Here is a 15,255-nt window from a genome sequence, read left to right as displayed (position 1 = left end):
GTCCCGCGGCCATTGAAGCCACGCCGGGTGGTGCGAGGTCGCACACCGGGTCTTGGTGTTGGAGCCCCCGGTGTGCGCTCGCAGAGTCCCGCGGCCATTCCAGCCGCGTGGGGCAATGGTGTTAGGCCCCGCTCCAGGAGCTCTTCGACCCCGCAACTCGGGCGGGAGAAGTCGCCGTTGCAGGAGCCCCGAAAAGCGGTCTCCCCTCCAGGGAGCCGCGGGCTCCCGGTTCCCGCCGTCCGCAGACCCGCAGCAGCAGCCTCCGACTCAGCAGCAGCAGCAGCAGCGGCAGCGGCAACGCTCCTCCACCGCTCCACCCGCTCCGGTCTCGGCCAGCTCCGCGACGGCAACGGTGAGTCGGCACCAGAGCCCCCGGCTTCTTCCCGTTGGAGGCCGCTCCTCGTTGCGGCCCCAACGACATCTGAGACCCGACGAGAAAAGGTCGCCGGGTGGTGGCCCCACCCCCATCCCCCCACACACACACCCCAACATAAAATAACAAAAACTACATAAAAACACAGACAAAAAATAATAAAAACGCGGACAGGCTGCAGAGGCCGCTGCTGGCCAGAGCCGCGCCGCCTACCGCCTACCATTGAATGGCGGTGCTGGCTCGAATGGCCTACTCCTGCACCTATTGTCAATTGTCTATTGATTGTTTGTGTAGTGTGCATAATCATTCATCCCTTGTCAGTATTGGCAAACACATTGTATCAAGTTCGTAAGTGATCGGAGCAGAATTAAGCCATTCAGCCCATCAGGTCTACTCCGCCATTCAATCATGGCTGATCTTTCTCTCCCTAACTTAACTCCACTCTCCTGCCTTCTCCCCATAACCACTGACACCCATATTAATCCACAACTTTGAAATTTACTCCATCATCTTCACTCTTTGCTGACACAAATACATTAAAATTACAGCTCTTACATATAATGTTTTATTCACCAGTTGCAACTTTCAAAATACATTCTTACTGGAGATTCCCACACTCTGATACTTGTATGCTCTTATCCTCAATGTAATTTCTTGCACTTGCTTCCTTTCTTGCTCTTTTCTGTTGACTCCTTCTGAATGTAGGCAGCTGTACATCTATTCCATTTGGGGGATTTTAACCTAATTTCATTCCTAAACATTTCATGTTGTGGCGTTTCCCAAAAACCTTTACATCTTCAAGTTCAAACAATATGTTGTCTTCATCTTAATTCATATTGTACACAGAGAAATGATTTTGTATAAAGTAAAAACCTTGTTATGAAGGTCAGAATAGAAAAGTAACACAGTAATACTGAAGTGTATATATGGTTTGATGAATGGATAAGATTAAAACTAGTGGGGAGAAATGGATACAGTGCAACATTGTGCTAAGAAAAATGTAGGCTAGTCATTTAAGCAACATGAGGTAAAGCTTAGATGAGGGAAATAGCAGTAAACAGTTATGAGTGCATCTTATGGATAATTACATGAAGGGGGAATGATTAGTTTTGTGGAGAGCTGCAACTACATCTTAATAAATGATGCATTCCATGAGATAACCTTACCATTGTTACAAAGTAACATGACTTGTGGAATGAATTGCTTGAGTGAAGGGACATACCGTAGTTGCAAGTTTCGTAGTTCAATGCTAATCAGGTCAGAAACCCAACCTCTCCCCCCACCTTCCCCCTCCCTCCACCTTCCCCTACCTTCCCCCACCCTCCCTCCAACAGTGAGGGCTATCTATCGTATGTACTGTCAATGCGATGTACTATTCAATAAATCAACATTGACAGCATTTCCCTCTTCCTGAAGCATCTATAGTCACAGGGGAACTATTGCAGTAGAGACTGCTCTAAATAGAGGGCCCACCTTCTCACGTTAATCAGACTCAACAATAAATTTTGCCTCATTTGTTTTTCCAAATTTTAAGAAGTTTGGTTCATAAACCGGCCCAAGAAGCCACCAGTACTTTTACATTATAACACTAATTAGTACAAAATGGGCTGATTGCAGTTAAATTCTATGTGCAGTTGGGAATACAGGCACTTGTGCAGCATGAACTGTCATGTGCACAGTCAGTAATTCATTGTGGTGTGTCTTTTTGTTTTTTAACATTCTTCACAGCTGCTTATGTGAATTCCGTAGGGCCAATGACTATCAATTTCCACAAGAGCCACGGAAAATTTTTGCCCATGTTTTCTATTGCATGTATATCCTTCCTTGGAGAGAGACAAAACCAGCACAGAATATATCAGTAGTCTTTGTAATTGCAATTTAAATGCCAATTCTTATGTCTTCTTGCAGTAAATGCCAACATACCATTTACTTTTCTAATTATTTGCTGTACCTGATCATTAACTTAGTGATTTTGTGTATAAGGTTTACCCAGATCTCTCTGAACACCAATATTTTTCAAGCTTTCACCATTTTTAAATGTATTTTAGATGGGTGACTTGACTTTTTTTTAAATTTGAGTTTCATAATCTTCCTCACTTTTGCATAAACCTTTGCATCTTCCTCATAATGCACGGCATTATTCTATGCTCGCTTTAAGCACAAGGACAATAGGGCAATGATATCTGACCCATCAGATTCAAGTGCATTTGATGAGCACTGGGCCTCTACTCGCTGGAGTTTAGAAGGTTGACGGGGGACCACATTGAAACTTACAGAATAATGAAAGGCATAGATAGAGTGGATGTGAATAGGATGTTTCCACTGGTGGGAGAGTCCAGGACCAGAGGTCATAGGCTAAGAATTAAAGGGTGAGCCTTTAGAAGGAGATGGGGGGGAACTTCTTTAGTCAGAGGGTAGTTAATCTGTGGAACTCATTGCCACAGAGGGCTGTAGAGGCCAAGTCAGTGGATATTTTTACGACAGAGATAAACAAATTCTTGATTAGTATGGGTGTCAGGGGTTATGGGGAGAAGGAAGAAAACGGGACTATGAGGCTGCGATCAGCCATGACTGAATGGCGGAGTAGACTTGATGGGCCGAATGGCCAAATTCTACTCCCACAACGTGTGAAGTATGCCTCTTCCCACGGAAGATGCCATTGATACAAATAGCTTAACTTTAGAGTTTAACGTTTTACAGTCTTTCAGAATTTTATATTAAATTGTGTTTATGTATGTTTCAGTCGATGTTCCCGTGATGTTGCTGCAAATGGTTCATTATACCTGCACCTTACCATTTAACAAACTCATCTTGACTTGACGGTTTTCTAAAACAGGTTATCTGTTTTTCTACAGTGTTCTGAACAGTATTTATAATCTCAGTGCACCAAATTAATTAGTCATTGTTGGTTGTGGGAGTAATTGTTCGCCATGGTTTTTACATGCTTTTGCCCTTCAGAAATCCTGCATTGGTTGTAACATGTTTTGGATCATAGTAAATATATGATGGGTACTGTATAAAGCTAAAAAATATGCTATTCTCTTTTAATGAACAGGATGGCAAAATATTTTATGAAAATAATACAATTAATTCCATCGATATGACAACTGAAATAAATAAGTAGATATGTAACAGATATGTAATGCTTAATTTTCCTTCTTTGTAGGCTAAAGTTGCATGGGACATGGCCACAACTTGTTCAAGTAACAATCAAAATGGAAGATCACAGTTGCACATAACTGGTATGTTGTTTTCTCTCCATGATAATTGTACTTAAAACTACACCAGAATTTATGATGAGGCATTCTTGTCATGAGAATTGTTGAAATAAAGTTTTCAACACAAAAACAGATTGTTTATAGTATTTGATGATTTATATTCTCCTGTTGCAACGTGGTCTTGAATCACAGGACATTTAAGATGTTTAATTGGGAAGATGTCAAGTTGTTCTTTAATGGTACTCCCTTGGCATTTCATATAACTAGGTTACTAAATGAAAAAGCTTTAAAATAAAGTTCCTTAAAGTGTATTTGCATCTGCAATGAAATATCCCAAACGTATAGTAAATGGAAATATTTTTAAAACTTTCTGGATAAATAAGTTGGGGATGGGTGAGTTTTGAAGAGTTTTGTCACTTTCTTTTGTTTTAAATTGGCGATTTTTCTTTTTAGTTTTTATTTGATCATTTCAGCCTAGATAATGTTGTTGTGAATTTAACTTGTTGTAGATTTTGGTCCAAAGGTGAGGCATGAGGAAAGCAGAGTTTGATTTTACAGAGTCATTGTAGAAGAATACAACATGCGTTTTAATGATGTCCCATAATTCTAGCTGGATTACATCACTGTTGTAAAATTCCTAGTTCTCACGCACGTAGCAGCCTGCTTGTTAGACACCATATCCACCACCAATGCACAGTAGCAGCTGTGAGTAACATCTACAGGATGTACTGCAGCAACTTACCATGATTCCTTAGAAAGCACCTTCCATGCCTATGTCCTCTACAGCTAGCAGAACAAGAGCAGCAAAAGCACGGTAAAGGATAGCACTCCAAAGTAGATTTGGGGGGGAAAGGCACAAGAACCTGGGCATAACTTTCCTATAGGCTTGTGGCATTGATTATGCGATATGGGGTATGGTGAGAGGGCACTTTTACTTAGACCATAACCTGCACAATTGGAATGCATGATCCCAAGCTTCATTGAATGTAGAGTGCTTTCCTAACACTATGATGCTCATTGCTTTACAGTGGTGAGTCAAATGACAGTGTTTCAAATAGATTATCAAATCCATTATCTCTAATGCCACGCAACTTTAAGATTGTCTGTAATTTGACATTAACATTGAACACGATAATTTAACAGGTGATAATTGCAAGTTGTGCAACTTGTTAACAGTTTTTCCATAACGTTGTCGACCATTAACGCTGTCAATAAATTTGCACATGACCTGTTAATCAAATGCAATTATGGTGTCATTGGACGTACACTTATTGCCAATTAGAGAATAAATATCTTTGGTCCGTGCAAGCTAAATACTGACCATGTAAACCAGCAACTGAAAAATTAACAATAGAGAAAGGTAAAATTGAAGTTTTGACAAGTATTTCAAAACTTTTATATTTGTTGAAGTTGATGAAGGCAGAGCAGTAGACATGGTTTACATGGACTTTAGCAGGGCTTTTGACGCAGTCCTGCAAGATAAGCTGATCTAGAGGCTTCAAGCTCATGAAATCAAAGGTTTGTTGACAAACTGGATCCAACATTGGCTTGGTTATATTCGGCAGAGATAGCAGTGGAGGGTTTTTTCTTCTGACTGGAAGTCTGCAATCATCGGTCAGTGATAGACGCTGATACCCTCTATTGTTTGCCATATAAATGAGTTGGATGAAAATTAAAATGGACTGATTAGTGAGTTTAATGGTGACACAACATTTGGTGGAGAGCCAGATCGTGAATAGGGTTTTAAAAAGATACAGAGGGTTGGGCAGAGTTATAGAAACATTGAATTTAATCCAGACCAGATACAGGTGATACATTATGGGGTGTCAAATACTATTGGAGTGTGTACAGAACAAGGAGTTACCGAGAGTAGATGTTGGATTGCAAGTTCATAACTTCCTGAAAATAACGACACAGGTGGATAGGATAATGAAGAAGACATGTGGCATGCTTGCTTTTATTGGTTGAGGCTTTAAGTATAATTGGGATGTTGAGTTGCAGCCGTATGAAACATTGGTCAGGACACACTTAGATTAATTATAATGTACAGTCCTGGTTGGCTCAGTACAGGATAGATATGGTAACATGAAAAAGAATGCTGAACAATTTCACCAGTATTTTATCTGGAATGGAAGGCTGTAGTCATAAGGAGAGATTGATGGGTTGGGTATAATATCTCTGGATCATAGGAGTGACCTATATAAAGTAAGACGGAATAGATAGTAGATAGTCAGAGTCTTTTTTCTTGGCCAGAGGTGGGGGTGTACGGAGGGTGTCTAAAGACCTGAGGATACAATTACAGCATTTAAAAGGCATTTGGACAGGTTCTTGGAAAGGAAAAGAGTAAGGGATACGGACCTAATACGGGCAAATGGAATTAGCATAGATGGGCATAAAAACATGCATGAATGAGTTGGGCAGAAGGATCTGTTTCTGTGTTGTAAAATTCTGGCTTTTTATCACTAAATTACTCGGTGGCCTAGGCGACATTAATTGGTGCTTATGAAAATATTTATCTGCTTCTAATTTTAATGGATTAATGTTTTACATTTTAAATAAAATGTATTAATTTTAACATTAGTTCTTTTAGGGTAGATAAATAATAATAATAATAATAATACATTTTATTTATGGGCGCCTTTCAAGAGTCTCAAGGACACCTTACAAAAATTTAGCAGGTAGAGGAAAAACATGTAAGGGGAATGAAATAAATAGTAGAGACATGACTAGTACACAAAGTAAAGACAGAATTCAATTCAAAACACAATATGAGGCAATTAATGCACAGATGAAAAGGGAGGGGGACGTGGGGCTAAGGATAGGCAGAGGTGAAGAGATGGGTCTTGAGGCAGGACTGGAAGATGGTGAGGGACACGGAATTGCGGATCAGTTGGGGGAGGGAGTTCCAGAGCCTGGGAGCTGCCCGGGAGAAGGCTCTGTCCCCAAAACTGCGGAGGTTGGACTTGTGGATGGAGAGGAGACCGGCTGATGTGGATCTGAGGGACCGTGAGGGTTGGTAGGGGGAGAGGAGGTCAGTGAGATATGGGGGGGGCAGATGGTGGAGGGCTTTGTAGGTGAGGATAAGGATTTTGTAGGTGACCCGGTGGGAGATGGGAAGCCAGTGAAGTTGTTTGAGGACTGGAGTGATCTTAACAATTTATTTTGTTGAAACTTTATTGCTTTTTATACACAACCCAACTTCAGCATGTACATTTTTGTAATAATCAGTTTAATCATATAGATTATAAATAACAATATATTTTAATGTAGGTCATGACTGCAGTGAATGGAATTGAATAGATCACCTTGCAAGTCCCAAATCACAATGTTGATGCACCTACAGAGTGTTTCTGGGTGTAATTATCTGCTGCTGATATTTGAGAACTTCAGTTTTTCGAGGAACATTGTAGTGCTGAATTATCTCACAAATAAATGTGTGCAGACCAGAAATGAACATACTATGCAAATTCTCAATGTGTATATGAAGCGGCAAAACACACAACAAAGTTAATAGAATGCTGGTTTCTTATTTTATTTCTTATATATTAATAATAAAAATATTATTCATATTAAATAATATATATTAATGATTTAGATGAAGGGATTACAAGTAACTAGCAAATTTGCAAATGACACAAAGCTGGGTGGCAGTGTGAACTGTGAGGAGGATGCTATGAAAATGCAGGGTGACTTGGACAGTTTGGGTGAGTGGGCAGATTCATGGCAGATGCAGTTTAATGTGGATAAATGTGAGGTTAACCACTTTGGTAGCAAAAACAGGAAGGCAGATTATCTAAATCATGTCAAGTTGGGAAAAGGGGAAGTACAATGGGATTTGGGGGTCCTTGTTCATCAGTCGACGAAAGTAAGCATTCAGGACGCAGTGAAGAAAGCAAATGGCATGTTGAGTATAGGAGCAAAGAGGTCCTTCTGCAGTTGTACAGAGCCCTAGTGAGACTACACCTGAAGTATTGTGTGTAGTTTTGGTCTCCAAATTTGAGGAAGGACATTCTTGCTCAAAGTCAAAGTCAAATTTATTTGTCACATGCATCAACTAAGGTACAGTGAAATGAATTTGCCATGCAGCGATACACTTATTTAAAAAAAAACACACAATACACAATAGAATTTAACACAAACATGCACCACAGTATTCTTAATTTTGGTGGAAGGCAGCAAAGTTTCAGTCAGTCCTCCTCCTTTTGTTCTTCCGTGGTTGGGGCCATGAATTCTCCGTAATCACTGCTACGGACGGCCGGATGTACAGGCCCTCTCGTCGGGTTGATCGAAACTCTGACGTCGGGACGGTCGGACACACTCCGCGATTGCCCAAAACGGCACTTTGCTACCGGAGACCGCGGCTTCAGGATGTTATAGGCTGCAGGCCAGCGGTCGGAGCTCTTCTCCGGCGATTCCCGGCAAGGGATCCCAGACTTCGGATGGTAAGTCCACGCCACGCCTGCGCCTAGAAGCTCCGCAGACCACAGCCCCATGATGCCAGTCACCAGACCAGCGATCGGAGCACTCCTCTCTGGCGACCCCGGCAGGGGTTCGCCCCCGCTCTGCGATGGAAAAGTCCGTGCTGCGCCGGCTGCTGAAGCGATAGTGAAGGCGGAGAGACGACATGGAAAAAGTCGCCTCCGTCGAGAAAATGACTGAAAAAACGATTCCCCCCTCTCTCCCCCCACCTCTTCCCCCTCCACCACCCCCCACATAAGACAGACCGAGAGACACTAAAACAAACATTTGGACAAACAAAAAAAAGTCGAAATAACGGACACGTTGTTGGCAGGGCAGCCAATTAGCAGCGCCCCTTCCTTTATGAGACGTATCTATTGCTGATATGCTGCACTTGAGGGAGTGCAGCGTAGGTTCACAAGGTTAATTCCCGCGATGGCAGGAATGTCATATGCTGAGAGAATGGAGCGGCTGGGCTTCTATACTCTGGAATTTAGAAGGATGAGAGTGGATCTTATTGAAACATATAAGATTATTAAGGGATTGGACACACTAGAGGCAGGAAACATGTTTCCGATGTTGGGGGAGTCCAGAACCAGGGGCCACAGTTTAAGAACAAGGGGTAAGCAATTTAGAACAGAGATGAGAGAACACTTTTTCACAGAGTGTTGTGAGTCTGTGAAATTCTCTGCCTCAGAAGGTGGTGGAGGCCGCTTCTCTGGATACTTTCAAGAGAGAGCTAGATAGGGCTGTTAAAGATAGCAGAGTCAGGGGATATGGGGAGAAGGCAGGAACGGGGTACCGATTGTGGATGATCAGCCATGATCACATCGGAGGGCCCAATGGCCTACTCCTGCACCTATAGTCTAAACAATACACATATTAGATTAGAATAGATTGTCATATGAACTAGGTGCAATGCAATACCTTGTTCATATGAAGCTTATGGAGTAAACAGTATACAAATAGTAATAATAAATATAACAATAACTGCAAAGACGAGGGCAAAACTGAAGGATGGTACAAGATTGTAGTGCAAAATTCAAGGCATGCTAAATATTAAAGTATAATAATGGAATAACCAAATGATGTATATGTACGGTTGGACAAAACAGACAAATGGTAACTACAGAAACATTGGAGAAGTGTAAAGCTGGAGAAGTTACAGGGAGAGAGAGAGGGGGAAGGTTGCAGCTTAAGACAGATTTCAAAACACGAATAAAAATGTTGTTATCGGACATTGTTTATGTAGGATAGACACAAAAATGCTGGAGTAGCTCAGAGTAACTTAGGCAGCATCTCTGGAGAGAAGGGTCGAGACCCTTCAGACTGATGTGAGGGGAGTGGGAGGCACATAGATAAGATAAGATATAGATAACGAAGAGTAAGGTGTGAAAACAGGACAAAGGGAATGGAGATCAAGGAAAATGTAGAATAGATCATTGTTAGTCCAGAGAAGGTAACAACAAAGCAAACAGAGATAAAATGTAGTCGGAGACCGTAAGACTGGTTGGAGAACTGGGAAGGGGATGGGGAGAGAGGGAAAGTTAGTTAGAGAAGTTAATGTTTATAGCGTTGTGGTGTAAGCTCCCCAAGCGGAATATGAGGTGCTGTTCCTCCAATTTGCGCTGGACCTCACTTCGACACTCGAGTAGGCACAGACAGAGAGGTCAATGTGGGAATGGGAGGGGGAGTTAAAGTGTTTAGCAACCGGAGATCAAGTAGGTTTAGGCGGACTGGGTGGAGGTATTCAGCCAAACGATCGCCGAGCCTGTGCTTGGTCTCGCCGATATACAGGAATTGACACCTGGAACAGTGGATACAGGAACTGAGGTGGGAGGAGGTGCAAGTGACCCTCTGCCTATCTGTTTATGCCAGCTATCCTAGATTGTTTCTCTAGGAGTTGATGTATTTCAGCAAATACATAGACACTTGATGAATAGGGTTCGGTTTGATTTAGGATATGGAGAGCAGGGTATTGAATGCACTTAAGCTTACAGAGAGTGGAAGAGGTGAAGTTGTCCAAAAACGGGATGGAACAACCATATTTAAAGGAACTATTTCCAATGATGATTTAAAGCTGAGACAGATGTAGTTGGCAATGTTCTAAGGATTTAGTTTAGGGATACAGCGTGGAAACAGGCCCTTTGGCCCACTGAGTCCACGCCGGCCAACGATCCCTGCACTGCCCTACACACACTAAGGACAATGTATATTTATACCAAACCAATCAACCTACGATCCTGTATGTCTTTCGACTCTGAGAGGAAACCGAAGATCTCGGAGAAAACCCACGTGGTCACAGGGAGTGAACAAACTCCGTACAGTCAGCACCCGAAGTCAGGATCGAACCCGGGTCTCTAGCGCTGTAAGGCAGCAACTCTACCACTGTATCACCATACTGCCCTAGGTGACTAAGTGATGCCATGGAAATATGGTTGAAACTTAGCTCAGCGTCAACTATTTTGCAATAGTTGCAAAATACCATTTACACCCGACCTATGTACTGCCTATACAGCAGAATGAGTGTTTGGGACACTGACAGGAAGGATTTGCCAGCTGTGGGACTGCATTTATCCCCACCCTGTGGGGGATACTGTTCTTGGTCACATTTCCAACTTGTAAACTGTTTGTGTTATGAACTGTTTGTGGCGAACGGAACCCCGTGGTAACCTGTGGAGGACCTGTAGATAGACATAAAATGCTGGCGTGACTCAGCGGGACTGACAGCATCTCTGGAGAGAAGGAATGGGTGACGTTTCGGGTCAAGATCCCTCTTCAGACTTTTCAGACTCTTCAGACAGGACCCCTGTAGTCTGGTGTTTTTAAGAGGGAACTGCAGATGCTGGAGAATCGAAGGTCTACACAAAAAAGCTGGAGAAAGGATCAGCGGGTGCAGCAGCAACTCTATGTATCACCATACTGAGCGAAGGAAATAGGCAACGTTTTTTGGGCCGAATCCCTTCTTCAGTCTGAAGAAGGGTTTGCGGCCCGAAACGTTGCCTATTTCCTTCGCTCCATAGATGCTGCTGGCACCCGCTGAGTTTCTCCAGCTTTTTTGTGTAACCTGTAGTCTGGTGTTAGTTCAGTCAGATGCCAGGGAGATGGTTGGAATATGTGGCTTGCATTGTTATTATGTTGATTGGGCACAATGCCAATAACTAGCCAAATTGGAGGGTCATGATTAGTCTCTGTACATGCAATGAGAGTATTATCAAGTGTACTTGATTGACGTGTACAAAGAGGTTAAACTGTTTATTAAAAAAAAGAGCTCAAATTTTATGAATGTAAGTGCATAAACTACTGAAAAAGGCAGGCCATAGTCATCAATGAAAATAAGCCAAAATCAGATTAAGGGAATTTAGATTTTAATTAATTAATTGTAAAAGGAAAACAAGTAAAATCATTTTTGGACGTACTGGTTTCAATGATATCCTAATTTAGATACTAAAGTTGTTCCGGGATCAGTAAAATGTATTTTCCTAATCTTGGCTTATTCTTGTGTTCCCGCAACTATAACATTCTCATGTCTGGCATGATTAAAACAACTTCTGTAACATAACTAAAAAGAAGATAACTAATTCAGATTCTCTCTGACTTGCATCTAAAGGAATATAAAGGGTTTCTTTCAATCTTTCCTTTATATATTGTGCACATGGACTTCAGTAAGGCATTCAACAAGGTTCCGCAAGGTAGGCTGCTCTGGAAGGTTAGATCACATGGGATCCAGGGAGAAATAGCCAAATGGATAGCAAATTGGCTCCATGGAATGAAGCAGGGGGTGATGTTGGAAGGTTGCTTCTCAGACTGGAGGCCTGTGACTAGTGATGTGCCTCAGGGTTCGGTGCTGGGCCCGTTACTGTTTGTCATCTACATCAATGATTTGGATGAGAACATACAGGGCAACATGAGCAAGTTTGCTAATGATACAAAAGTTAGTGGTTTTGCATATAGTGAAGATGGTTGTGAACGATTGCAGCAGGATCTGGATCGATTGGCCAGGCGGGCGGAGGAATGGTTGATGGAATTTAATACAGAGAAGTGTGAGCTCTTGCATTTTGGAACGTCGAACAAAGGCAAGACCTACACAATAAATGGTAGGCCACGAGATAGTGTTGTAGAGCAGATGGATCTAGGAGTATAGGTGCATGGTTCCTTGAAGGTCTAGTCGCAGATAGATAAGGTGGTCAAAAAGGCTTTTGGCATTTTGGCCTTTATCAGTCAGAATATTGAGTATAGAAGTTGGGAGGTCATGTTGCAGTTGTATAATACTTTGGTGAGACTGCATTTAGAATATTGTGATCATTTCTGGGCACCATGTTATAGGAAAGATATTGTCAAGCTTGAAAGGGTTCAGAAAAGATTTACAAGGTTGTTGCCAGGACTAGAGGGTGTGAGCTATAGGGAGAGGTTGAGTAAGCTGGGTCTCTATTCCATGGAGCACAGGAGGATGAGGGGAGATCGTATAGGGGTATACATAGTCATGAGAAGAATAGATCAGGTAGATGCACAGTCTCTTGCCCAGAGTGGGGGAATCTAGGACGGGAGGATATAGGTTCAAGGTGAAGGGGAAAAGATTTAATAGGAATCCGAGGGGTAACTTTTCACACAATGGGTGGTTGTGCATGGAACAAGCTGCCAGGGGAGATAGTTGAGGCTGGGATGATCCCATTGTTTAAGACAGGTGCTTCCAAACTTTTCAGTATGAGGCCCACATTATATATTTGACACAATTTTGCGGGCCATAGGAAAAATTAAAGATATGTCATAGACACACATGTGCACACACTGACACACGCACTGGTAGACACACGCATACTACCACACACACACACACACACACACACACACTATACACAGTGACACACACACACTGACACACACTCACTCACACACACACATAGACACACACACACACACACACACACACACACACATTGACACACATTCTCTCTCACACACACACACACACATTGACACATTCTGACACACACACACAGTGACATACATACACACACACACACACACACACACACACAGTGACATACATACACACATTCACACACACACACACACACAGTGACAGTGACATACACACACACACACACACACACACACACACACACACACACACACACACACACACACACACACACACAGGGCTCTCACAACTTTTTTTCCCTGTTGCCAGTCGGGCAACCTAGGCAGCTTTTTAGGTTGCCAAATGACAGTTTAGGTGGTCATTTAAGACTGCTTGCATGACACGTGCAATCATGTGCTCGGACGAAGTGCATAGTTACCAGTCGCAATTATGCTCAATGAAGCATCCACATTATATTTCTGCTTCAAATAAAGTCACAAACTAAATCAAGACATGATATATACCACAATGACATGCAGCAAAATTATAATACTCTTTTACACATTGAAATTAATGCAATTTCTATTATTTCTTTCCACTTCCAAACAAAAATGTGGTTGGATTATTCAGCGTATGATCAACCTGTGTCAATAAATCCTGGACCATGGTAACATATATGCTTAACCATGCACATTACGGATTGATGCAAGCTGTTTTCTGTGCTGGACCGAAAATTACCATGACATGGCCATAGCATGGGTTGTTATTGCTATTGGTACCGAAACACTCTCGCTTCCCACATAATTTATCCACAACAAAATATACAGGTTGCAAGGAAAATTCTAAAGGCATTTTATGATAATAGCTGTTAAAACCGACTATACCCATCTGACAGGTTAAACATTACACTAACTGACAAGAGACGGCCAAAGGACATAACTGCAGCAAATGTTCTTTTGGTAATATGTTTAAAGGTGTCGAAACGCCACATTACCGGACATTCAGATTAGATGTATGTGTTGTGAACAGCAATGAAGATACCCAGTTTGTACGCACCAGATTTAAAAAAAAAAAATATTGATAAACGCTGTTTCCATCATTCCCACTTCAGAATTAACGTTAAAATTTCAACTGAAATATCTCCTGACCAAATTTGTGATGTATATGACTGACTGTAGAAGTAAAACCTGGATAAATCCAACATATAGTTGTGAATGTTGCTCATTAAATAACTACAGTACTGATACTCCATATTAAGAGCATTGATTTGTCGTTAAAATGAATTCTGTAATAACGTGTCAACGGTAGAAGTGACAATCAAACACTGCAGTTTTAATGTTTCACGTGTTCACAATTTAATTAATCCATCTTTATGGACTAAAACAAATAATAACATTGGGAATTAAAACACATTTAAATGCATTCCCTTATCAAACATAGATGGGGGGATTATTACAGGATGGATGGGAGGATCTGTGCAGGATGAATGGGGGGGTTGTACAAAGTCGATCGGATGGTCTGCAGGATGAATGGGTGGGTCACTACAGGATGGATGGGGGATCAGTAAAAGATGAACGGGGAGATTACTACAGAATGGATGGGGGGTCAGTACGGGATGAATGGGGGGAGCGGTACAGGATGAATGGGGGGGAGCAGTACAGGATGAATGGGGGGGAGCAGTACAGGATGGATGGGAAGGGGAGTCAGTACAGGAAGAATTAGGCGACCAGTGTCGGATGGATGAGGGTAGCAGGAGAATCAATGCAAGGTGGATAGGGAAATCAGTGCAGGATGAATGGATGGGAGGGGGAGGGGAGCACAGGGGATGTCAGTGAGAACTGAATAGAGGCGGGAATGGGGATCAGTGCGGGATGGAGAGGAAAGGTCCCAGGGTAAGGGGGGTGCAGGGGAGGTGTGAGAGAGAGGGGGAGAGAGGAGAGGGGGGGGGGGGGGGGGGAGAGGGGAGAGAGAGAAAAGGGGGAGAGATATGGGGGGAGGAGAGAGAAAGGGGGAGAGAGGGGAGGAAGGAAGGACAGCGCACCTCGGACAACACCGGCATCAATCGGCCCGCTGCCTTGGCCGTCCCTGTCCACCGCCAAGTGCCGCCACCAAAGGGGGAGGCAGTTGGGATCTCCTCGCCACCGCCTCCCCTCCTCCGCCAGCCAACAGGAAGGTACGGGGCCGAGCGGTGCAGGTGATATAACATTTTTGTTTCAGACGGCAGAAGGGGGCTTCTTCCTTCTTCCTCCTTCCTCCCTCCCTCCCTCCCTCCCTCCCTCCCTGCTTCGGTGTGCGGAAGGGTTTGTTTTGAAAGCGTTTATCGCTATTGGCGGAGTGGCACACAG

At 42.8% G+C, this 15,255-nt stretch overlaps 1 protein-coding gene across 6 annotated transcripts in view; it reads left to right on the top strand.

The window, feature by feature from the left end:
- The window catches only part of LOC129696142 (NEDD4-like E3 ubiquitin-protein ligase WWP1), a 93,802-nt gene that overhangs the window by 28,803 nt on the left and 49,744 nt on the right, over positions 1-15,255 (top strand). For all 6 annotated transcript variants that reach the window (XM_055633655.1, XM_055633652.1, XM_055633654.1 and 3 more), the window contains one exon: positions 3,540-3,615. In XM_055633655.1, the coding sequence (XP_055489630.1) occupies positions 3,558-3,615 (58 nt within the window). In that variant the 5' untranslated portion in view covers positions 3,540-3,557. Of the gene's footprint in view, positions 1-3,539; positions 3,616-15,255 lie in introns of those variants that run through there.

The sequence above is a fragment of the Leucoraja erinacea genome, chromosome 4, assembly GCF_028641065.1.
Source record: "Leucoraja erinacea ecotype New England chromosome 4, Leri_hhj_1, whole genome shotgun sequence".
Lineage (NCBI taxonomy): Eukaryota > Metazoa > Chordata > Chondrichthyes > Rajiformes > Rajidae > Leucoraja > Leucoraja erinaceus.
This window is presented reverse-complemented; position numbering and strand designations above follow the sequence as displayed.